The sequence below is a fragment of the Saccostrea cucullata genome, unplaced genomic scaffold, assembly GCF_032062105.1.
Source record: "Saccostrea cucullata isolate Sc308-1 unplaced genomic scaffold, CSIRO_AGI_Scuc_v1 ctg403, whole genome shotgun sequence".
NCBI classification, from domain to species: Eukaryota; Metazoa; Mollusca; class Bivalvia; order Ostreida; family Ostreidae; genus Saccostrea; species Saccostrea cuccullata.
In genome coordinates this window covers 321576-346622 of record NW_026932593.1, presented here as the reverse complement: position 1 = coordinate 346622, position 25047 = coordinate 321576, and the positions used below count along the sequence as shown (strand labels likewise).

Genomic DNA, 25047 nt, shown 5'->3' with positions numbered 1-25047 from the left:
CTTTTACTAATCCACTTTTACTACTATAATATGTAGATTCCATTAATGGCTTTCGGTGAATGCGACAGATCACAACTGAATACTGACCAGGCATGTAATCTTATATAAGACATTCAATGATTTTATTTAGCGCTTAAAAATTTCAAATATTCAGGAAGACTAAATTTTATTTTAAAAATATAAAGATTTTTAGAGACATCATTTGAGGCATATGTATTTTTGTTTTTTAATCATTAGTTTCCTTATTGCTTATAATAGAAAAATGTCGTTGACATACCTGCAGCTGAACAATTAGAAACGTCAAGAAAAAAGAATAATAGTGGCACAAAAGAAGTAAGTCCAAAACATTTTAGCAATGCTTAAATACAATAAGATTGATCTATATAAAGCATTTCATTGTAAGATTTGACTGATTGAAGGCTCAATAATGTTTTTATATGTACGTTTCTTTTTTATTTTGATAATCTTCTGTAATGTATGTTTTCCAGATTAGTTTGCAGACAGTGGTCCTTGAATGCAAAGACAGATATACACAAACTACAAATGCTGTGGAGGATAAAGGCACACAAACGGATGAGGTTGACATATAAAACACATACGGCTCATAATTATTTCTCAAAACTATAATTTTGGTTTAGATAAGAATCTATAGACAGTTGATTATCTAGGTATTTGATTTCAAGTGTTTTTAAGCATTAAAAAAATCTGCAATTTACCCAGTTAAATCAATGTAACTTATATAAATTTAAAAAATACCAGTACTTCAGTAAACCTGAACCAAACATATTATCATTTCGATTTCCTAGAAGCTTATAATGTTTTTATGATTTTTCTATAAATAAAAGGGCTTGAAATAGATGCTGTTTTTGGTGAATATAAAGGTTTAGACGAAGATGTGTAATTTATAAGCCAGTATTCTGAAAGTATTGCCTTAGCTATACTAGTCCCCCTTCGGCAGGTGTAATCTGGTTTCTATTAAAATTGAAAATGCCATAATTCAGAAAAAATCATTGAAGCGAGCTGAAATGCAAACTTGACCCATAAATCAGCAATGTACGTAAAGAAACATACCAATGAAAAATCAGCACAATATTGCAAGTGTTTTGGGAAAAAAGGAGAATCCCCGTAAAAATCGATAAGGTCAAGCAGAAAAAAAAAGTGCGAAAATCAAGCGAGACAAACTAACAGATAGCTAGACAGACGGACAAAAAGAGGCGGAGAAAAACTTTAATCCCCTTTAGGCGTCATCGTTAGGGGATTAATAAGAGTACTTGTGTTTATTTACTGGGTACAAGAACGTTGTGTTTCTTCTGTTTTTTTTTTAATTTGTCGAGATCTTTCCAGCAAGATGTAGGGCTTGATTCTTATATAATTATGAAAATCTAGAGGGACGACAAAAAAAACCAACCCAAAATATGAAATACATGTGTGCAATGATAAAAAGGTATTTAAAGTAGATATATAATTATGTATGGTTGATCGTAAATTCTAAAAAAAAAAAACAAAACCAAAGAGAAAAGGTGGTTGAGAACCAAATATTGTGAGAAGCAGGGTAGGGTAGTTGAGGATAAATTAAATTGATAAATTTGATATTAACTACATTCTACCTTTTAAATGTTACATTAATCCTAAATTGAACAAGCAAATTCAAAGAATTGTGGTCCCCCGCTTTCGGTGTGTTTGTTGGTGAGATGTTATTTTTTATGACATATTGTGTCTAATATGAACATCCTATCATATGTCATTTCATAGAAATTATCATTGAAGGATGAAAACCCTTTTCCTGACCGTTAAAAAGTTACGGCCAAAGTTAATGTTTTTTAAAAGTACCGGTAGGTCAACTCCAAGGTCAAGATCAAAGGGTAAAAGTTGTTGATGAAAGGTTTTCTCACAAGAATTACATATGTGAAGTAAGAAAGCCCTAGCCCTTAAGGTTCAAAAGTTGTGGTCAAGGTTAAAGCTTTCACATAAGTACGTAGATCTTTAAGGTCAAGGTCAAAAGGTCAAAGTTGTTGATATCCAATAAAATGTCTTGCAACAAGGAATGCATATGTGAAATATAAAAGTCCTAGTATCTACCCTTCAAAAGTTGTGACCAAAGTTAAAGTTTTTTTTAAAGTAGTTTAAACTCCAAGGTCAAGGTAAAAGGGTAAAAGATGTTGGTATTCAATGAAAGGTCTTCTCAAAAAGATTACATATGTGAAGTACGAAAGCCCTAGCCCTCACCATTTAAAAGTTATGGTCAAGGTTAAAGTTTTTTCATAAGTATATAAATCTCCAAGGTCAAGGTCAAAAGGTCAAGGTTGTTGGTATCCAATGAAATGTTTTGCAACAAGGAATACATATGTGAAATATAAAAGTCCTAGTATCTACTGTTTAAAAGTTGTGACCAAGGTTAAAGTTTTTAAAAAGTAGTTAAATCTCCAAGGTCAAGGTCAAAGGGTAAAAATTCTTGGTACCCAATAAAAGGTCTTCTCACAAGGATTACTTATGTGAAGAACGAAAGCCTTAGTCCTCACTGTTCAAAACTTATGGTCAAGGTTAACGTTTTTTCATAAGTACGTAAATCTCCAAGGTCAAGGTCAAAAGGTCAAGGTTGTTGGTATCCAGTGAAAGGTCTTGCCACAAACAATATATTTGTGAAATATGAAAGTCCTAGTACCTTCCATTCAAAAGTTATGGCCAAAGTAAAAGTTTGAAATTTCTGTGTAAAAGTGGGTCAAACTCCAAGGTCAAGGTCAAAAGGTTAAATTTGGTGGTACCCAAAGAAAGGTCTTGTCACAAGGAATACACAAGTGAAATATGAAAGTCATAGCTCTACTAAACCAAAAGTTATGGGCAAGGTTAAAGTTTTTGTGACGGACAGACTGACAGACTGACAGACGGACAGACGAATGAGATTTAATGTCCCCTCGCTTTCGCGAAAGCGGGGGACAATAAAAGTGAAACACTGTATAATTATACCTTTCCTCAATTTTTTTCATTAAAGAATTAAAAAAAGGTACCTGATCAATGTAAAATGCATAGAATATTTTTCTTATGTATACCATCCAAAGATATCCATTTGTCTTCCAGTGGCATTCTGTCTCTGAATTGGAACACTATCAACTGATTTATACATTTTTATCTTTTTATTTTAAGGCTGAAACATAACATCTAATGGAATTTGATCCTCCAAAGGCAAGTGACATGTTTGCTTTTAAATCATTACATCAGTATTCAATTTTGTTTCCACTGAATACACCCGCAGCTTTATTAGGGAGTTCTCCTTTTTTAAGTATAATAGTTATTTATCTATTTTTTTTTAGATCATGTTGTCCTATGTATTTCATTAATAAATAGACTTTTTTATAGGGGAATAAGAATCTTGGCAACACCTGCTTTTTCAACTCTGCGTTACAGGTAAATAAACATACTATGCCTTTACTTAGCAGTAGAACAGTTGCAGTGTAAAATATAAAGAGGATATTCAATGTTTTGTTGTTGTATATGGAATTTATTTAATGAGTGGGATAAGGATAGAATTTTTTTATATTTTCACGAATGAGATGCACGAGTAAAAATATCAAGTACAAAAAAATCCTGTCTCACGAGTGAAATACATTCTATATCTAACTCTTTGCACTCGTGAAAGTATCCTGTCCCACTCAAGAAATACATTACTTATTCTACGGTCGATACAATGACCTTGTCAGCAAATACAGTTTATCATTGAGTCAAATGCTGACTGACGTTTTTCATACTTATTGTTAGTCCATTATTTATACACTGAATTGACGACGGATTTTTCCATTATTTCCTGATCATGACAAGCTGGGGCACACGGCGGGTGTGACCGGTCGGCAGGGGATGCTCACTCCTCCATGGCACCTGATCCCGCCTCTGATGTTTCAGAGGTCCGTGTTTGCTCTGCTCCTATTTTGTTTTGTTTTATGGACTTTGTTATTGAATACTGTTCATTATCTCCATATCCTTATATTAAATACAAAACATTGAATTAGTGTTTATTATATTTTCTTTGATTTGCCGTAACATTTAACTCAGAATATCTCTTTTATTAAATAAATAATTTTCAATATTTCACAGTTGAAAATATATTTTTATTTTCATTTTTTTCATTAGGCATTGTACTTTACCAAATCCTTTGAAGATGCCATTTTCTGCCTGAAGGTAAAAACTTTCTAAATGATATGAAGGCAAATATAAACTTTAGCTGATTATGGATATGGAATAAGGTGCTATAATAAAAACAACTTATTGGTGTTCAGTGTAAAGCATATCGAAATCATATTAATTTTTATATACGTCCTATTGAAATATTATCTCTCGCTATTTTTCTCTTTATTTGAACAAGCAAAAAAGTTCTCACACATTATATATTTACGTGTACTATGCTTTTATATTTTGATATTTTATATCCCCAAAATGTTTGAAGAAATTTGCACCAAGCTTGGACAGTTTAAAACTAACAAAAAGGGTGCTGGATTTACTCGAGAAAAAGAATGTTAATCACACTCAGGAGTTGAGAGGTGTTTTGAATGCAGTAAGAAGCATGTATGTACCAAATAACATAAACATTGACTCAGCTTCTGTGTTGTGAAGTCTTAAAATTTCAGTAATCATATGCTACATGTAAATCATCACAACAAGAAATCGCATGTTTCAGAAATAATCAGTTTGGTCGTGGAACACAAGAGGATAGCTACGAATTACTAAATACGTTACTTGGAGGAATATTTGATGAACTTCAAATTGCTAATGTAAGTGTAGATATCTATTCTACATATAACCTCTGAAAAACGTGTACAATTATTAATTGCAATATACAAATGTTCGGTATAATATGAAGTTATTAGCCGCAGCTTTAAATCTGTTTCAGGAGAATGGAACATTGCGATCAACAGGTATATCATATAGTATATTAATGAGCAGGACTTCAATACCAAATTCTCTTTGCTACCTAACTATCTTGCTAACATAAGATGAATTTTTTTTTCTAGATACTGGTTCCGAAAAAAATGAAATAAGTGTGAAAAATCTGTTCACGGGTTTATTCATAACGATCTACGTTTATGACTCCTGTGATGATGTAAGTACATCCCTCGTACATAAAAAAAAACTCTGATGCGTTTTTAACATGGCAGCTGTATCATATAACATATATTAGTTAATTCTGATTTTCCCCAACGTAACATATATGTAAATCAACACATCTTATATCGTTTTTCAGGTTGATGTTGACTTTGAAGAATTTACAACTTTAAGCATTCCAATAGTAGAAGATCTGGACCATGGTTATGATGTAGGAATTAAATATTTTTGCGATGTTAATAGCATTTCGTAATAATTAATATGGAAATTTATTTCCCTTTATTACACACGTGCACTTTATTACAATAGAAATTACCGCACCATAGTTTACAAGCCATTTCTTCGGAGGAACCAAACATTGACATAGAGAAAGGTTTGGCAGTCTTAACACAGATAGAAGAATATGAAGAAAGTGATCTACAATGTCGAATTTGCAATAAAGGTACTGGTTCCTACATTGCATTCCCTCAATTTTCTTTCGTGATGTAGTAAGGAAATCGATTTAATTGACATCTTACATTCGGTTCTAATTCTCAGCAACTAAGACCTGTATGAATTCAAGTGTTTAAACAAATGGAATTGTACTTGACAATCTGACCACATGACCTAAGCTTATTTTTTATTATAGACTTAAACATTTACAAATTTATACATTTACACTATCTTTGATAAAGGAGAAGAATCTATTAATATTGAAAATTGTTTATCTTTAGAGGGTTCCGGAAAAGCCTATAGACGAATGTTGGTATTTCAAACCCCGCCCGTTCTTGTAATCCACATTGATAGATTTAAAATGGTAACCTAATTTTTGATCGATATAAATTTATCTGACATATTTATATTTACTTTTATTGTATCTTTATGAATCCTTACTTTTATAACTGTATCTCTATGAATCCTATATTAAATTATTATAAAGAAGAAGGTACAGTTTGAGCTTTTTTGTGCCTTTTTTTGTGTTCTCAAAAGCTTATGAAATTGGCTTGAACAATAGTTGAGTAGATGATTATAATAAATCATGAAAAAAATATGGCATAAAGGAGGACCTTTCTGGAAGTATGACTTCACTAATTTGGTGCATTTCTAAAGTTAATGCAGAAAAGCCTCAAAATGACTCACTTCTGTGCGAATTTTCCTTTAGAAAATAGTGTCTGCCACCGTCGCCCACTTTAAATTTTGGATATATTATGTAAACTGCTATGAGAAATCACATATCTCAAAATCTTTCCGGGCGACGGTGGCAGAGTGTACATGTGTTTTCTTGAAGAAAATTACACTGAAAATTGATGTCTTCTGCAACTTTTTAAGAAAGTACGGGAAAATGCACAAGTTAATGACGTCACAATTAGCATTGAGGATGTCATATGAGAAAAACGACTTGTATATTCTTACTGCAGGGAATTCCTATGATTAAGCAAGAATGAATTTTGATTTCTTATATCATTTTCATATTTTCAAAAAATATCGGGCTTAATTCGTTTTGAAACTGTACCTTCTTCTTTAATTTCAAATAACATTAGGAATTTTTTATTTATTTTTTTTTATTTATAGAATGATTTGAATCACCTTACGAAAAATGCAAACTGTGTCCAGTATCCTAGAAGATTAAATATGGCCAAGTTCTGTTCAGTTGCTAATACAGTATATTAAGATTTGTTTCTTTGACTAAATAATATACAATGAAATTTCTTATTTGTAATGTCTTGAAGCTATATTTTATTATAGATGGAAGACTAATGTTTGATTACTGAAAAAATCCTGCTCATTTTTCAGGAACTTTCAACAAACGGTTTGAATTACGAACTCTATGCCATCGTTATTCACTCCGGTGCGCTTGGTGGTGGCCATTATTATGCATATGTCAACGCCACAAGAAGACATGACGTAAGAAAATGGCAAGAACATCTCCACAGAACGACCGGAGAGTTGGAAGAATTAAAAAGTACAATACAGGAATATTTGAGGGACAAACGTGACCTCCAAGATGATTCAAGAAACATGGATCCATGCGAAGTGAAAGACAATTGGTTTTATGTCAGCGATAATAATGTTCGTTCAGCAAATGTTGGTGAAGTTCTATGCCATAAGGATGCTTATATCTTATTTTACGAAGTGCAATAACATTTTATGTGTTAGATGGAAAGCAGGCTTTTTCAGTCCTTGTATCTGTGACAGAAAAATTTCATTGATAATGCTTTTTTATTTATTTTAATCTAAACAATACTCCATACTATTAATGTATTCCATTGCAAAAACTTGTTTATCTTAAAATCTTTACTTAATTCATCTCAATAAATTTAATTTAAAAAATATTGTCCTACAATGTACTAGAAAAATATTAGTGATAACTGAATTTGATTGTCGCAAAAGGTGCTTTCACGCAAAAGATCCCTCACTTCTTAAAGCCGTAAGTGCCGAGTAGAGGTCTAAATAAGAGACCCTCAATCGGCAAGTGCTGGTGTCTAAATATGAGTGGAAAAATTCTTGAAAGGACGTTAATACCAAAAAACAAAAGACAAACACACAAACAAAAACAAAAGCACAAAAAAATAATAATAAAACAAAAAACAAACAAACAAGATGTGTTTGTGAAATACTGATGCCCCCATATGGCAGCTTACGGAGAAGGCTAAAGTTTCTTTATTGCAAGTCAAACCTCTAGGTCAAGAGATAAAAAAAATATGTTATTTCCCAAATAAAGTACTTGTGTCAATGGATATACCAAGTAAATATGAAAGCCAAAGCACCAACCATCCGAAAGTCATGGTCAAGTGTAATATTATCTAAAAGTGAGTTAAACTCTAAGCTCAAGGTCAAAAGGTAAAAATTAATTGTACGCAGGGGAAGTAAGTAATAAGTCATAAGTAATACACATACAAAATATAAAAGCCCTTACATCAACTCTTCAAAAGTTAAGATTAGAATTTTCTTTTAAAAGAAAGTCAACTCCAAGGTCAAAAGGTCAAATATTGCCATTCAAAGGAATGACAAGAAATATATCTGTAAAATTTGAAAGCCTTTAAATGCGAACTCTTCAAAAGTTATTGCCAAAGTTAAAGTTTTTAAAAAGTGGGTTAAACTCTACAGTAAAGGTCAAAAGGTTCAAAATATTTACACCTGTGGAAAGGCCTTGTCATAATGAATATAAATATGAATTACAAAAGCCCTAGTACTACCTGTTCAAAATGTATGGCCAAGGTTAAAAGTTGGTAAAAGTGTATCAAACTCCAAGGTAAAGGCCAAGAGGTCATATATATATTGCAACCCAAAAGGAAGGTATTTTCACAAGAAATATACATATGAAAGCCAGAGCTCCCACCAATCAAACGTTATTGGCAAACTTAATGTATTAGCGAACAAACAGTGAGGTAGACGAATGAACAGGTCAAAAACTATACTGACGCAAAAGAAACGCAACAAGCAGTAATCTACAAATTTGATTTGTATTAGATTTGATTTTTTATCTTATGATTTTCAAAAGCGAATAAACTAAGGCTAAACTCACTTTTCAGAACATCAGAGATTTGATAAAAATGTTAAACTTGTATCTGTCTGTTTACTTTACTAAGTAAAATATGACTGTTAAAACACGCCCCTCCCAGCCATTCAAGTAAAACGTGCAAGATGCCCTAAACACACAATAAATTCATTAATATTGAGATCTGAGCGAAGGAATTATTCTTTGGCATTTTTAAATGCCCGTTTTTCAGATGATCAGGTCGATTTTTCTCTAACTGAGATAGTGTAGCCACCCTTGGACTTCCGGTACAAGGACTCTCCTTAATGCATATGATACGTAAGACCCTGTTGAGGCGTACTGTAGTGAAATTTCACACCAGCAACTCTCCATCACCTTTACATTGAAATTTTCCAGCTAGAGCAATGGAAATGCGTACATAACCTTTTCAAATAACCCTAGCATCATTACGGAAAACGAATGGAGAGTTTATTTTTTGAAATAATGCTACATTACTTATGATGAACAGTAAAAACCCTTAAAACTCCATAACATTGTCAAAAGTTTTGTTAAACATGCAATTTTTGATTTCTGTAAAGCAGATTCAAACTTGACATCCGGTTATGGTATGGAAATCGTTCAACCGTTAAAATATCTAATTTACCAAATTGAACGTATTATATTCATGATTTTAAGATACAGAATTCTTTACTTTACATTATTTTCCCCCTAAAGTAGGGTGTTGCGTTTCTTTTGCGTGTCAGTATATATATAGCCCGAATCTTCGATTACGGGGGCATAAAAAAAACAAAAAAAAATGTTATACGGGTGTCTCGGACGAAATACTTGGCTCAATTTTTTTCACTATATTTGAAAGAAAATCGGATTCTTCTGTCACTCTATGAAATTATGATAATGAATTGTGCATCAAACTTAATGTACATGACATTATTGAATACCGGTAATCAGATGACAAAGAAAAAGAAAGTAGAATACCTAGAACTTTTTTTTTCAACTATCGATAAAGAAATCCGGGAAGAATCCATACCATGATTTAAAAATAGCTAACCCATATAACTGACATTCATTTTCAGAATAGCAGTCGACTATTTACACGAATCTTTACTGGGAATAAGGAATAATAATTTTTAATCCAGATTGATTTCCGAAAATAAGATTTAAGCTTTAACAATAACAGCTTCAAACGGATGAAAACTTTGTATTAAGTACGTTATTCTTAATTGACCCTATCGCAGATTGACAGCAACCATCATATTAAAGTAAGTTTTCCCCCTAAATTTGGGCCCATAGGGCATGACAGTAAAGACAGTTTTTTGCAATAAACATTCTAAATTTGAAATCACCATTTTGTTAATATTTAGATGCGTGTTCTATTGAAGCAATTATATGTATCAGGACCATTAGACCATGATTTTAGAATGTCAAGTATTAGTACATGTAACAGATATACAACATGATGTACTTTTACGGTCACATTTGTTTCAAATAACATAATATTCATCAATATTTCATACGTATTTACTTATGTTTTCGTTTTCTGAAAATATTAATGCATTGATGTCCTTCTTTCGTTTCAGCTCTTTTTTCTGAGAAATACTACTTTCGTTTGATTTCTATTTATTTAAAAAAGAGGTGAAAACTTCTGCTGGATATATTCTCTGAGAGAAAGCGAAGGTATGTTTACTTATTTTACCTGTTAGATATGATTTATAGTATGCAAAGGTCATCAATGCTATATTTCGACGTCGTGAAAGGACAGGTTTCCATAAGGCTGTTTTTGGCCCATGATGAATTTTAAATTAATATGTTTAGTTAGTCTAGTAATGTTTCCTCTGCTATAATTTATAATTTATTTGCAAAACCAACGTATATTAGTCACGTGACCAAAGGACATCTAAAGGGTCCCTCTAAAAGTGTTTATGCCATAAAAAAATCAACGTAAATTGTGTACGCTTTCTTATTTGACATATGTGCCATTTATGACAACATAAATAAAGGTATGAAAAACACTCAGTTATGAAAACAAAAGCTTTCAATATTAAGAAATATCATATTTGAAATTCAATTGTTCTGATAGAATCCCATGAATCCTACAATGTGGCATGCCTAAATAAAGAGTGTACTAAAATTTCAAGTATCTGCAATGAGTATATGTAATAGTATACGCTGAAAAACTGACGGAAATTTGGTACAGACAGACAAACAGATAAACAGGAAGTTAACACTGGATTCATACAAAAATGATTCCCACCATATGGCATGTGTGTGCTAAAAGCATCAAGCATCTACTATGAGTAATTGCCGAGAAAACTGCGCAAAAAATGTTACGGACAGACACATAGACAGCTAGACAGGCACACAAGGGTAAAAGAGCATACCCCTTCTGCTGCAGAACAGGGATATAATTTATCTGTTTGATTAATTGGACATATGATGAATGTGTATCAAACACTTTGAATGTTTAAATAAAATTATCCACAACTCAACAGATCGCAAAATTAGCAAAGTCATTAGTATCTAAGTGTGTGTTGCATTGTGAACCACAACCATATTCCAGTATACTATTCCTGCACATAAATAATTATCGAAGTATATGGTTTTGGTACTCAATGCAGCACGTGTGGTGTACTAGAAGGTTAAACAACAACCCTCCAGCATTTTTCCATAAACTCAATGTTAAAGCAGTTTAGGGTACCATACTTTAATCGTTAACTCCAATACTATGCTAACTTCTTTCTCGCAAAAAAATACAGAGCACAAAATAAGACGTACATGTTGATAATAATGAAAATAAGTTTATCCGTGTTTGTTCTGCTCTTATTTTGTATTGTTTTATGGACTTTGAGATTGTATACTGTTCGTTATCTCCATATCCTTCTTGTTATACATTTAGTTTTATTTTTCATAAGCAGAGGCCTTCTATAGTATACTAAAATGTTTTGAAGTATACATGTATTCTACATGTATAGTAAATAACATTAGTACCACTCATTCATGTATTTTTGCTTATATAAGCAATATATATTATTTTGTTGTATTATTTGTATTCATATACCCATGTTGGGGGTCTTAGTCTTAAATAAAAACTTGTTTATTTACATGTGGTAAGATCGAGTTACTGTTTGAAGTTAAAGGTAGACTTATTAAATCTGGAATTTTCCACGAATCCTGAGGACTGGAAATGAGAGGATTGCATGGATACAGATGATTCAGCTGGTTGTCATGGGGTGTGTCCCCATACCAAACCAGATTATATATAGAATAATAATTTGCGTTTTTTTTTTTGGATATTAACCAATCAGAGGATAGAATACGAATAAATTAAACTGTATGCACATGTAGGACGTCGGGTACTTGTATTAGGTAGGTCCACGTGTTATACATTATTTGATTTGTACACATTTAATTGTATATACTTTAAAACTGGGATTGGGAGTTCTAAAAATTTAATACGCTCTTTCCCTACATATGCATTATATCAAACATATTTACATATATAGGTTTCAGCTTATGAATTACTGAGTTAATACAGATACACATAATATATAATAATCAGAGCAACACACATTCAATAGAATACATTCAATATTGTAATACACATAACGTATAAAATTTACAAGAAATAATTATTATATCAAGCAAATCGTCTTGACTTTTTAATAAAAGTTTGTACAATGGAAAATAGTTATTCATTTTCAATATCATTTGACGTTTCATCTCCCGTAAGTAAAGTGTGAGTATCGACAGTATGTAATTTACCCATTCGCAAAAAATTGTCAAAAAATATTTTCTGGCTTATGTATATTTTTTTGCATGAGAAAAAATAACTCTTCCACAAGAACATAGGGGACTCAAAATTACATTACAAAAGATCGCTGTTAAGCATACAGTTATGTCGAAGCCTGGTATGTACTATATTTAAGCGTCGAATTCCGTAACTGAAGTAAGAGGGTGGCATTTGTTTATTGTAAGAAATAGACTTTTCAGAAATAGATAACGAGGAAAAATTTCTTACATTAAGAGATAATGAGTTCCATTTATCAATAACAAGGGGAACGAAAGTTGCCTTATAAGCTTGCGATCTGCATTCGGGTATATCATAATTCTGCGAGTTTCTCGAACTGTAACTTGATGAATTAGATCGTAAGTTTAGGATTATACCAGTGAGATATTCAGGAACTTGGTTTTTATCAATTTTATGCATAGTATTTATTCTAGTCTTTTTCCTTCTTTATAATGTTATACATAGTGCATGACAATCAAAACAATGCACATCAAATGATTTTTTTATGTGCCTGCTATTATCAGATATTTGTCTCATGAGTATTTCTATCCATTATTAAATGTAAGATTTTTTCTATTACATTTTCATTTTAGTAGCCTTAAATAAAAACATGCCACGGTGTTGGCATTGTTCCGCAGATAAAATAACCGGACTGGAGTGTGGTGATATACAGCTAAAAGAAAAGGTAAGACTTGAGTCATCAGTTTTCCTTTTCTGCATAATGGGTATAATGGGTATGTTGAGTATTTCCGTTAACTTCAGGTGTTTTCTTGCAGTGTTTTCAAATTTGGAATATGTAATTAAATATCTACCTTAAAAGGTAAAATACAAAGATATCCCTTTATTTTACAAAAGAACTTACGACTAAGACCAAAAGTTCAGGTTATTCTAAAATTTTGCAAAATTAATAATCCTCTTTGAAAATGTATATGTAAAAATGTCTCACCACGTTTTTTTAAAAAGTTTAAAATAATTTTCTATATACGTAATGTTAATTAAAAATTTATATTGATAATTTTACATTGGTCTTAAGTCGTAAGTCCTTTTGTAAATCAACAATATGTACCATCACATGATCAAATAAAATATTTTCTGACTTATCTAGGATTGATTGAATATTCCTTGGTTTTTGGCACATATTCAGAGTAAATACGATAATATTAAAACATGCATGGCAAGACTATTGTAAGTAAAAATATTTTTATACTCTAGGATGGACAGTTCGGAGCCCCGATTCATGGAGAAAGAGCCATGCTTTCAGTTCGTGGTTTCAGTCGATGTGAAGTTCAGGGATGCAAAAGAAAAGTAAGGTTTATATTAATTAAATCGATTTAAATCGAGAGGTACTCGAGTCAGTTTATTTTAAAATACAAATTTTGCTTTAATTTAATCTTAAAAAATTGTGTAGGTTAGGTTCGAAATGTCAGGATGTATGCATGACGTGTGTGGTTTCTGTCTGAAAACAATGGAAGTCGTTCTCAATTTTGAAAAGCATGAAACCCAGAGTGCATTCGCCTGCCCTGTGTGTGTCAGTACAGGAGGATACTCTAGCATAAGATGGGTGGAGAAAAAGGATGTTTATAAATTTCTAATTGCAATGGTAAAAGTGCATCTCATATTCTTAACTTCATTATAGTATTATAATTTAATTTTAGTTGTAACACGTCATTTGATTGGTTAAACGGTTTTATCCATTTTGTATAACATAACTTGCCTACGTCACAATGAGTTACGTCTTTTTTATAAACTGCTTCGCCGTTTATAAAGCGTAAACTGCCCCAAGTTATGTTATATCGTATAACAAAAGTTGAAATAAGCTTCATTCCTTAAATATGCAACAAAACATAATGACCTTTTTAATTCTTATTTTTCAGAATATTTGCATCAGCTGTTTTCAAATTAAGGTAAGTGGAGACAAACTTTAAAATAATGTCTGTTTGCCCTTTCCTGAAAAAGGATGAAAAATTTGGGCCGGTAGATAGATGGGGAATTTTTATCAATGAAATATTCAAAATTCCGGAATGCAAAAAAAAAATAATTAGCCAGTCGGTCGGAAGGGAAACAAACAGTTATTTAAAGATGGCCTAATTTTAATGCATTAAATTGTGAAAGAAAATTAAAAAGATATACTTAAAAAGAATATGTTTGCTTCATTGTTCATTTATTTGTTAACTTGCAATTCAGTATTCCTATTTTAGACATTTGGTTTATCCTCCTGCAACCATGGTATTTGCTGCCTCTGCCTGAAAAAAATACGATGCTAATGAATATATTTGCATCGTGGAGGACTGTCATGTAAAATACAATCGGTCAGAGCTAATGGAAATGTATGAAAATTCCATTTCAGAAACGGTTCGTGTAGCAACGCAATATTTTATCATTCATACTCGCCTAGAGTAAAATGCTTTATTGCAAAAGATGTAACAATTATTGTGATTTTTTCTTGCAAATAAGACTTAATGTCACAATCATTATAATGATCCTTTTTCGTAGAAAAAATGTTATAAGTAGCGCCTATAAAATCCATATTCATATTCATGTTCTTTTTGCATTTTTAAACAGAGTAGGAAAATATGTGTATACCCAGGAATATATTGCTCGGTGACAGTCTGTTCAAATTTGGTAAGTCACATTAATTAGAAGACGGCCTCATATTTCAGTATTTTGGAATTCTGAAGAACTCGAGAACGTTAAAGGGGGAGGAAATAAGCACCTCCTTCAAATTTACCTGGTCCTAGAACCTCTGTCAATCATCTGAAATTAAGCCTGGGATTGGATACTTTGATTTGATTGACATTTAGTTTTCTGCTGTTTTGTATATCTTGTGTACCTTGTCTGGAGATCGTACCAACCATTGAATTAACTTTCAGGCTTTTGAAGCCTACCGCACATGCCAACGTGATAAAGATCGAAGCAAACAAATCGTTCTTTTCTTTTTTAATTCATAAGAATATGCCATAAATATAATCAATCTATCAAATAATTAAATAAATGACGAGAAAAATCATGGCTATATAATATATATTATAAATTTAATTTGAAAAGAGAGGATTTCATATCAGGATTACAATCGATAATTTTAATTTCCGTATCAAAACATGAGTTGACGTACATTTATTCCTCCATTAATTAACAAATTAAACCGACCTGCGTTTGAAGCTAGTATCATGGAATTAAATAAAATTATTCTTAAGACAGGTATAAAAACATTGTTCATGAGTCAAGCGACTTTATATTTATGACACACCTATACGTGTCGCTTTTCTTCGAGACATGGTGACGAAGTCATGGTATAATAACAAGTTTTAGAAGAGAAATTACTCGGAATATAACATCTTGCTTTGTATTTAATGTTTGAAATTAATAATGAATCCCGAAAAATAGAAAAAAAAAAACGATGCAGATGATTCCATTCCTGTTTCATAGCTGTCGGGGAAAGAACCCCGGCCCGAAGCACTGGTCATTTTTACAGACCGGTCCCTCAGACCTTGCGTTATGGAAAAATCAAGTAGGGTTTATCTTAAAAAGATATGTATTTAGACAAAAATACTTCTACTTCAACATTTCATTCTCAAAACATCGTTTCTAAGTTTCATTGTTATTTACCTAGAGACTGTTTTAAGATTCACTTTCTTCTTTCGCTTTGCGTAGACGACGTATAATTTGAATTACTTCCCTTTTTGTCCCCAGATTACAACGACAGATTTCGGTGCTAAATGTATTTTCGTTATAACACTTCATTAAGAAACACACTGTAAATAAAAAAATGTCGAATTATTAAAAATATCAGTTATATAAAAAAAAGAAAAAAGAACTAAACATGAAAAAAAAAGCCTCGGTTTACAAAGTGGTAGGAAAACGCATACAGGTAATACACTCAGGTAACATCCTGTGTATATAGGTAGTATACACAAGCCAGCGTCGTTCCCTCGGGTCTTCTCAGTCGCTTCGATTAAGCTCCACCCCACACCAAACGTACCTGAGGAAAACCGTACGGTTGAAAACCTGGGCCTTTAAATAGTTGATGTGCCCCTTGTTAACAACACAACGTATGCAATACATAACGACTGTATAAAATTTTAAAATATTTGAAACGGTATTGGCGGATTTCGTGGAATTTATTAGATAAGCTAGATCACATTTGTTATGACTTTAACCTGTTTACCGGCCACTAAGATAGGGACGGTTAAGGTAACTGGTAGAGCAAGGAAAAAACCGGGTTAATGCAATCGTATAACTTTCCATTTTTTTTCGAAGGGATTACTAGTAATCTGTATCGGAATTACAATATCATAAGCATTTATATTTTTGTTGATAAATTTCAAAAACTTGTTTGTTTGTTTTTGTTTTTTTTTTATTTTTTTATGAGGCACTCTTTAGTAAATGTTATCATAATTGTTTGCGGTTACTATATGTACATTGTAATAGTAAGGTAGTATATTTTCCCTGAGATACGCTGGCAGATAACAGTAGACGGAGGATTGCGATATTCTTGGTGAGGTACCGTGGTAGGTGTGTGTACGATAAAAAATAAAGTAACATAGCAATTTTATTTTTTTGAACCCTCAATAGAATGAGCTTTTATTAAAAAAAAAAGCAAGGACTTTTGTGAGAAGAAGCCCCCGCCCCTTTTCAGCCCGTTAACACCAATGTTAAAGGCCAAATGTTCAAAAAGTTAGAGTAATTCTAAGCTTGTAAAGCTTGTAACAGAGGAATCAGCTTCCACTTTTTGTCCGTCAAAGGAGCCACGTTGCCAAACCACATTGGCCATCCCGAGTCAAATGTCATGCCTCTTTATAATGTCAAGTTGAATGATTCTACATTAAACATGAACTCTGATTAATCGTTACATGTATAATTTCTGGCATATATTTTTTGGTATTTATTTATTGACCTAGCCCCTCCTTAGACTTAAGGAATGTTTCCACAACTTATGCTGGGAATGCATTCCAAAGGGACTACTGTCAGGAGAAATTTGTGAAAATGAATGCCAGAGGTGTCCGGTACTGAATTGTCAAAATTATTTCCCCTTGGATTGTTTAAAGTATCGTGTGAAGCAACTCTTGTCATCCATGCAGCTGGTAACTTATTAATCCGAATCTACGTAAAAATGCAATAATGCTTCTATATAAACATTCTCAGAAATTCATAAGTTTATGTTTCAACTTTTTATCTTTTTTAACTGCCTGATGCAAAATACATACTGTACTATGCAACAATTTTTTTTTTCAGGCAACTATATTTTTAGAACCAGAAGTACTTTCTGTTTGTAATAGATGTTCAACTTTCAAATACAAGGTACATGTTTATGTTTATGCATTTAGTTCAGCACCTGATCATTTGAACTTAAATCAGTTGTGACCTCTAACAGAGGTACCAATGTTCAGCTCATATTTAAAAATATTATAATCAAATCTAAAATAGTTATATTGTTGACTTATTCGAACATTTTTTAATAAGCACATGTAATGTTAGTCCTGCACCCATATCCTCTAGAAGGTTTGTAACTGCTTATAGTGTCCTTTTAAAAATTTAAGAATTTGTCATGCTAAATTTGCATAATTTTTTAACAATTCCACCAGTTCGCACAGTTTCAGTTTTGCGACATTCAAGTCCTACTGTTCAATCAAGTTAACAAAGTCAAAACAGCCTTTCATATTTTCCCATGGATCTGATAAATTTTGATATACAGTGCAGTGCCATAAGTGTTTCAAGTTTTTATTTCGCCTTTATTGAAAAAAAAATTTCATAGTTCAATTATTGCAAATATTTCTGGAAATACATTGTCTGATGAAACGCAAGTTGTTTTTGGGTATGATCAACGTGTGTAAGTTAGGAGGAGAGCAGATGAAAAGTGGAGGCCTGAGTATTTAGGACTGCGTTCAGTGCGTAATGGCGGCGTCCGTATCACCGTCTCATTTTGGGGCTGTATTTCCTACTTTGTCGTTGGTACCCAAACTCCTGTTAATGGTAATTTAAGTACAGAGAAGTATATAACTATTCTAGACAATCATTGATCTTAGAATTTGCAATGTCATGAAAACGTGAAACACTTATGGCACGGCACTGTAGATATGTGATATTGGGACGGCTATCCGAATTTGACTGATCATAAAAAACAAATTAAGCTGTATAGATAACCACTAGGGCATGTGTAAAATGAGATTTGACAATGCAATAGTTTACTTTAATTTCCGTAGAAATGGGGGAAAATTTTTATGTACTGTATTTTTTTTCTAAAGGTCTCAGTCAGAATACGGCTCTGTGATCACAAAATGTGCATATCCTGCTTTGAAAAGTATATTCTAGAAGTTGAAAATAGAAGACAGACCAGGTATATCGACCTACCAATGGAGATGAAAAAGTGTCACCAATCTTTCTGTGACAAGGAAATTCCTACCACGTGCCTTAACGCAATGAATATGGCAATTAAAGGAGATCCAATAGCCGTAAGTATTTGTTTTCCTTTTAAGATTTTTTATTCCTTTGGATGACTGTCTGTTCCTCCACTTGTTAAAAGTATCAAAAACCTGCACATATCGAATTTGTAGAAAAGCTTCAAAGTACATGATGGAGAGAATTTTTTTTAGATTAGATTGGCCAGAATATAGACGACAAACTAGATTTTCTTTATTCCGTTTGGCAGGAGTCCTAGATGTATAGAAAAACAACGTTTCTACTTAAATAAAAAGATTACATCAAAAAGTCACATTTCCTTTAAGGAATATGTAGTAAAAATAATGATAGTAGAGTTACATGTATGCATTCTAGTAATGCCAGCTTTCGAATGTGTTAATCTTATCTTTAACACTCAACTTTTTCAACAGCCTCAATGAAAATGTGCCAGAATCAGTGCATATTCTAAATCAAATTACGGCATTTTGAACATTGAAGCGATCTGAACTTGTCACTTTTATTAATGTCATATTATGATCCGGTTAACATGCATGACTTCACGATATTGCTTTTAAAAACTGTTTTTTATTTGAGGTAAAAAAAAATCTATATGTATTATACATGTATATGTTTTTTTTTCTTAAGAGTACATGTATACTAAAATGAATGATATACAATCAGCGATCGATCCATAAACAATATATGTATGTAAAGAGGGCATAAAAAACAATTCCCTTAAGGTAGGATTCTTCTCATATTTCTAATATTTAAATTTTTTTGAAATTTTCACAGAATCAAGAATACAATATCAGTAAGTGATAGTATCAGTGAAATTAAATTTGACCGTTTTATATTAGAGGCAAGGTCAGGTCAAGGTCATTATCTTTTTCCTTGACATTAAGAATAAGAAAATACTGTTGCCAATCATGTGATACCTACTTCTGTTTCAAAAGTTTAATGATTGTTCTTTTTGCATAAAAACATATTCCTATATCGGGTCTATAGCATGATATTACCAAATTTACATAAATAATTTCATTTAACTGGATATTGTCTAATCCGAATTTTCTCTGTTTTTCTTATTTTTTTTAAGGATATATTAGTTATTTTAATATGCTTCCTATATTTAACTTTTTCTTATTTTCACATATAATAAAGTAGTCTTAGAAGTGTACAAAATGATACAAAAACAAAAAGTTTTGATCGTTTACTAAGAGAGAAAAAATACTTTTAATGGATTTTTGGCTCAAATTTGCACTTTGATAGGAAGCGTTTAAAAGCTAACATAGTTCTAGTTTGTTTGAAAAATCATATTTATTTGATATATTTTGAAAGTTTAGTCCCTCGTCATTAATTTAACTTACATTTGAGAATTTCTCCAAGTCTTCGATTGTGTAAAAATTATAGTTAAATTCATTGTTTTATAATAATTTTGAGAGGCAGAAAAGAAGATATTTTCATACGCCACCATTCCGCCAAAAATATAGTCCCTGCTATAGTTTTCAAACGCAGTTTACCATTTCTATTTAAAGTTGTACATTTCTGATTAGGAAAGAAAAATATGGTCTGTTAAATTCCTTACACCTCAATATATATGACATATAAGCAAATATACTTTGAATATTTCATCTAGTCAGAAATCAGAGAAGAATCCTACCTTAAAAGATCTTTTTTGTTTTGGTCTTCAAACTTGAAACTTACCTATACCTTACGGAATAAAGGTAAGGTAAGGTGTACTATTTGCATTCACAAAAAAATCCTATGATCATCTACTCCATGAAAAATTCATCCAATTTCGTGTTGCATATAAGAAAAAAAAAAACGCAAAATAGTTTTCGTTAGTAAAGGGACATACACAACTTAATTATTGCATTGTTATCCCAGGCATATACAAAAAGAAATTTCGGGGGTATATATTTTTTCCTCTTTTCGTCTGTTTGTCTGTTTGTTTTTCCTTGAAATTTAACAAGTATATCAGAGCATCTTTCCAATTTCATATCCTGCATTTTTGGTACATTGCTAAAGTAACGATAAGTTTAATGAACATTTTATATGACTACTTCTAGGTTGTAAGGTGAGGCAATTTAGAGTAAGGCAAATTTAATTGGGTTAGAAGTAAGATTCATTTTTTTTCTGCACGACATTTTATTTTTAAATCATATTTATAAACTTTTTTTATAGGTAGCAATGTACCTTCAAATTCCAAAAGGAATAGGAAAATGTTCATCTTGTGACTCGGAGGAGGTTAGTTTTAAAGGATAATGATCAATAAAACCTTGAAAAATATGGAATTGTTAAAGCAATTAATTTTATTAGCTCACCTGAGCCAGAGGCTGAAGTGAGCTTTTCTGATCAAAATTTGTCCGTTGTCTGTCGTTGTCGTTGTCGTAGTCGTTGTCGTTGTTAAAGCAATTGATTTTATTAGCTCACCTGAGCCAAAGGCTCAAGTGAGCTTTTCTGATCAAAATTTGTCCGTTGTCTGTCGTTGTCGTTGTCGTAGTCGTTGTCGTTGTAAACTTTTCACATTTTCATCTTCTTCTCAAGAACCACTGGGCCAATTTCAACCAAACTTGGCACAAAGTATCCTTAGGTGAAGAGGACTCAAGTTTGTTCAAATAAAGGGCCAAGCCCTCTTCCAAGGGGAGATAATCATGAATTTGTTAAAATCAATGGCATTTTTAAAAAATCTTCTTCTCCAGAACCGCTGGGCCAGGAAAGATGAAACTCATGTGAAAGCATCCTCAGGTAGTGTAGATTCAAGTATGTTCAAATCATGACCCCCGGGGCAAGGGTGGGGCCAAATGGCCGACCCAAGTTTTACATAGGAATATATAGGGAAAATCTTTAAAAATCTTCTTCTCCAGAACCACTGGGTTAGGAAAGATGAAATTCATGTGGAAGCATCCTCAGGTAGTGTAGATTCAAGTTTGTTCAAATCATGACCCCAGGGGCAAGGGTGGGGCCAAAATGGCCAACCCAAGTCTTACATGTACATAGGAATATATAGGAAAAATCTTTAAAAATCTTCTTCTACAGAACCACTGGGCTAGGAAAGAGGAAACTCATGTGGAATCATCCTCAGGTAGTGTAGATTCAAGTTTGTTCAAATCATGACCCCCGGGGCAAGGATGGGGCCAAAATGGCCGACCCAGGTTTTACATACTAGGAATATATAAGAAAAAATCTTTAAAAATCTTCTCAAGAACCACTAGGACAGGAAAGAGGAAACTCATGTGGAATCATCCTCAGGTAGTTTAGATTCAAGTTTGTTCAAATCATGACCCCTAGGCAAGGGTTGGGCCAAAATGGCCGACCCAAGTTTTACATAGGAATATATAGGAAAAATCTTTAAAAATCTTCTTCTCCAGAACCACTGGGCCAGGAAAGATGAAACTCATGTGGAATCATCTTTAGATAGTGTAGATTAAAGTTTGTTCAAATCATGACCCCCGGGACAAGGATGGGGCCAAAATGGCCGACCCTAGTTTTACATGGGAATATATAAGAAAAATCTTTAAAAATCTTCTTCTCAAGAACTACTAGGACAGGAAAGAGGAAACTCATGTGGAATCATCCTCAGATAGTCTAGATTCAAATTTGTTCAAATCGTGACCCCCGGGACAAGGATGGGGCCAAAATGGCCGACCCTAGTTTTACATAGGAATATATAAGAAAAATCTTTAAAAATCTTCTCAAGAACCACTGGGCTAGGAAAGATGAAACTCAAGTGGAATCATCCTTAGGTAGTGTAGATTCAAGTTTGTTCAAATCATGAACCCCCGGGCTAGGGTGGGGCCAAAATGGCCGACCCAGGTTTTACATAGGGATATATAGGGAAACCTTTTAAAATCTTCTTTTCAAGTACTTCAAAGCTATGATTAGTGATACCCGGGGTATTTATATGGAATCATCCTCAGGTAGTGTAGATTCTAAGTTTGTTCAAATGATGAACGCCTGGAAGGGGGGAGGGAGTAAATTCAACCCCGATGTGCTCAGGTGAGCGCTGTGGCCCCTGGGCCTCTTGTTTTATACTGCATATAGATAAACTACGCAACGCGGTACATAGAGCTCGTGAAATTTCAAAATGAACAGCATTTAAAAAAGGAAAAACTGTAAGATTTTTTGGTTTCACGATGATGATAAGAAATTGTCTTGCGTGATAATTTTATACATAAACACCTTTGGCATGCAAGTCAGATGTTTGATCATATCATGAAACTAACAAACTTAGATAGTTTTTTCTTAAGTCTTTCAGTTTATCAACTAATTGAAGGAAAGGTTACCAGAATATTGTAATTGACTTCGTAAGGCACGATGTAAGCATGATCAGAACATTTTCTGAGTAAGGAAAACAACTTACAGAACAGTGTAAATATAGATCGTTATTTTTTCAAAAATATTTCTATACATAATGTGTCGAGTCTAACAAATGAGTATTTATATCTCAGTTGATTCGATACGCAAGGGCGTGCTCTACGTATGAACAATTTCTTAAACGAGGTAAATTATTGACAAGCAAGTTGATGAAACAAGAATATCAACAGTCTCGTTTAAAGTCATCATTTCGTAAATTCTATGGTCGATACAATGACCTTGTCAGCAAATACAATTTGTCATTGAATGAAATGCTGACTGACGTTTTTCATACCAATTGTTAGTCCATTATTTATACACTAAATTGACCACGGATTTTTTCCGTTATTTCCTGATTATGACAACGAGCACGCGGCGGGTGTGACCGGTCGGCAGGGGATGCTCACTCCTCCATGGCACCTGATCCCACCTCTGATATTTCGGAGGTCCGTGTTTGCTCTACTCTTATTTTGTATATTTGTTTAATGGACGTTGAGATTGAATACTGTTCGTTATTTCCATATCCTTCTTGTACAAAAATCGCTCAACTACTGATTTCACGTTTTATAGAAGCTAATTTAATCGTTGAGAACATATGGCAAGAGTACTGATTCTTCATAGAATTATTGCAAATGTTGAACAGTAAGAGTGTCGAAGTAATTTTTTTTTTTTTGCAGAAATAAATTGTAACTTTTTGGATGTTTTGCTAACAAAATGACTACCGTATATAATCGACTATAAATCGGTTTTTTTGGGAGTTAAATTTTAGGCAAAAACTCTATGTCAAACTTATAGGTGAGTCATAAAAAGATTGGTATTTTTCTGAAGAGGGCCATGTAGTCATTTGTAAGCATATCCAACGATTATCGTTGAACAAAGTCTGGATATATTATATCATTAATGTGTCCTAAGGTTATGAATAAACAAATGCTACGGTACAAGTATTTGCATATTTTAAAACTTTTTTTTATCTTAAGTGTGCATTTCTTATTTTTAATGGGTCGGCAGGGGATGCTCACTCCTCCATGGCACCTGATCCCACCTCTGATGATTTGGAAGTTGGTATTTTATACTGTTCGTTACCTCTATATCCTTCATGATTTAAAATTACATATGAGCATCATTTCTTAAAATGTTAAATGAAATAATATTTTCCTAAGTTTCGAAAAATATATAAAGTTCTATGGCACGAAAAGATGAAAACGGTATTTTTTATTTAGTGGATCTATGTATCGTATGTTGAGAGATGAGGTCAACAAAATCATCTTTTTCTCACTTTTACAAAAAAAAAAAACAAACATTATACACATATTTCCGAGCTAGTTTAATTTTCTTTGTTTTTGAGATTTGAAGAGTCTGACAATCTGTAAAATTGTAATCAATACCATGCTTGACCTCTTTTACCACTAATATACATGTAAATCCCTACAAACATTTTTTTCCTCAAATCACGAAAATTTAACTCCACAAAAATAAGTGATTTTACAGTATTTGAAGAATTTTTGTATTATCTTTCGATAAAAGGAGTCATGTCCGTGATGAGTGTAATAAATGTATTTCACTTAAGAATTATTTAGAATAAATGTCAATGAGAAAAGTGTGTTACATAGCTACGATCATTGTGTGTATATGTGAAGCGCATTTTTCCCCTTTCAAGACTTCCTTTTCAATTAAGATAAACAGCTTGAATTCATGATTAAATGAATTTATTTATGTTATTATATTTACAACTACTGAATGTTGAAAATCCCTTTCCATAATCATCCATTTAGGTTCAACTAGCAAGAACATTTTTCACTGCCAAGGCCACTTTTATGAACCGCTTCATAAGCAGTCTGCTTTTTCATCAGCATGGTATACCATGACGTACATATCAAGAAAACAGGACTAGATTACGATACTTATTGTAAATATTCAAACAGACAGTGCTGTAACCAATATAAAA

General features: G+C 32.5%; 2 protein-coding genes across 9 annotated transcripts in view; both read left to right on the top strand.

The window, feature by feature from the left end:
• Nucleotides 1-295: 295 nt before the first annotated feature.
• On the top strand, nt 296-7411 carry LOC134235520 (ubiquitin carboxyl-terminal hydrolase 16-like). Of its 2 annotated transcripts, XM_062717662.1 has the most exons (14): nt 296-333; nt 489-578; nt 3142-3180; nt 3355-3402; nt 4123-4170; nt 4436-4554; nt 4667-4760; nt 4880-4904; nt 5001-5089; nt 5231-5302; nt 5401-5533; nt 5805-5887; nt 6643-6732; nt 6865-7411. In XM_062717662.1, the coding sequence occupies exons 3-14, from the start codon at nt 3160-3162 to the stop codon at nt 7210-7212; spliced, it is 1170 nt and encodes a 389-aa protein (XP_062573646.1). In that variant the 5' UTR covers nt 296-333; nt 489-578; nt 3142-3159; the 3' UTR covers nt 7213-7411. The 2 variants fall into 2 exon arrangements, with proteins under 2 accessions (XP_062573646.1, XP_062573647.1); XM_062717663.1 differs by lacking the exons at nt 296-333; nt 489-578; nt 3142-3180; nt 3355-3402; nt 4123-4170 and having other exon boundaries at nt 4177-4543.
• A 2734-nt stretch (nt 7412-10145) lies between these two features.
• Nucleotides 10146-25047, top strand: part of LOC134235516 (uncharacterized) — a 35212-nt gene continuing 20310 nt past the window's right edge. Inside the window, exons 1-11 of one of the 7 annotated variants that reach the window (XM_062717650.1) lie at nt 10146-10243; nt 12947-13038; nt 13566-13658; nt 13762-13953; nt 14228-14257; nt 14552-14705; nt 14916-14975; nt 17252-17434; nt 17586-17651; nt 18596-18802; nt 20931-20993. In XM_062717650.1, the coding sequence (XP_062573634.1) occupies nt 14673-14705; nt 14916-14975; nt 17252-17434; nt 17586-17651; nt 18596-18802; nt 20931-20993 (612 nt within the window). In that variant the 5' untranslated portion in view covers nt 10146-10243; nt 12947-13038; nt 13566-13658; ... (1 more) ...; nt 14228-14257; nt 14552-14672. Of the gene's footprint in view, nt 10244-12946; nt 13039-13565; nt 13664-13761; nt 13954-14227; nt 14258-14551; nt 14706-14915; nt 14976-17251; nt 17435-17585; nt 17652-18595; nt 18803-20930; nt 20994-23637; nt 25009-25047 lie in introns of those variants that run through there. The other 6 variants (XM_062717652.1, XM_062717651.1, XM_062717654.1 and 3 more) reach the window with 6 other exon arrangements.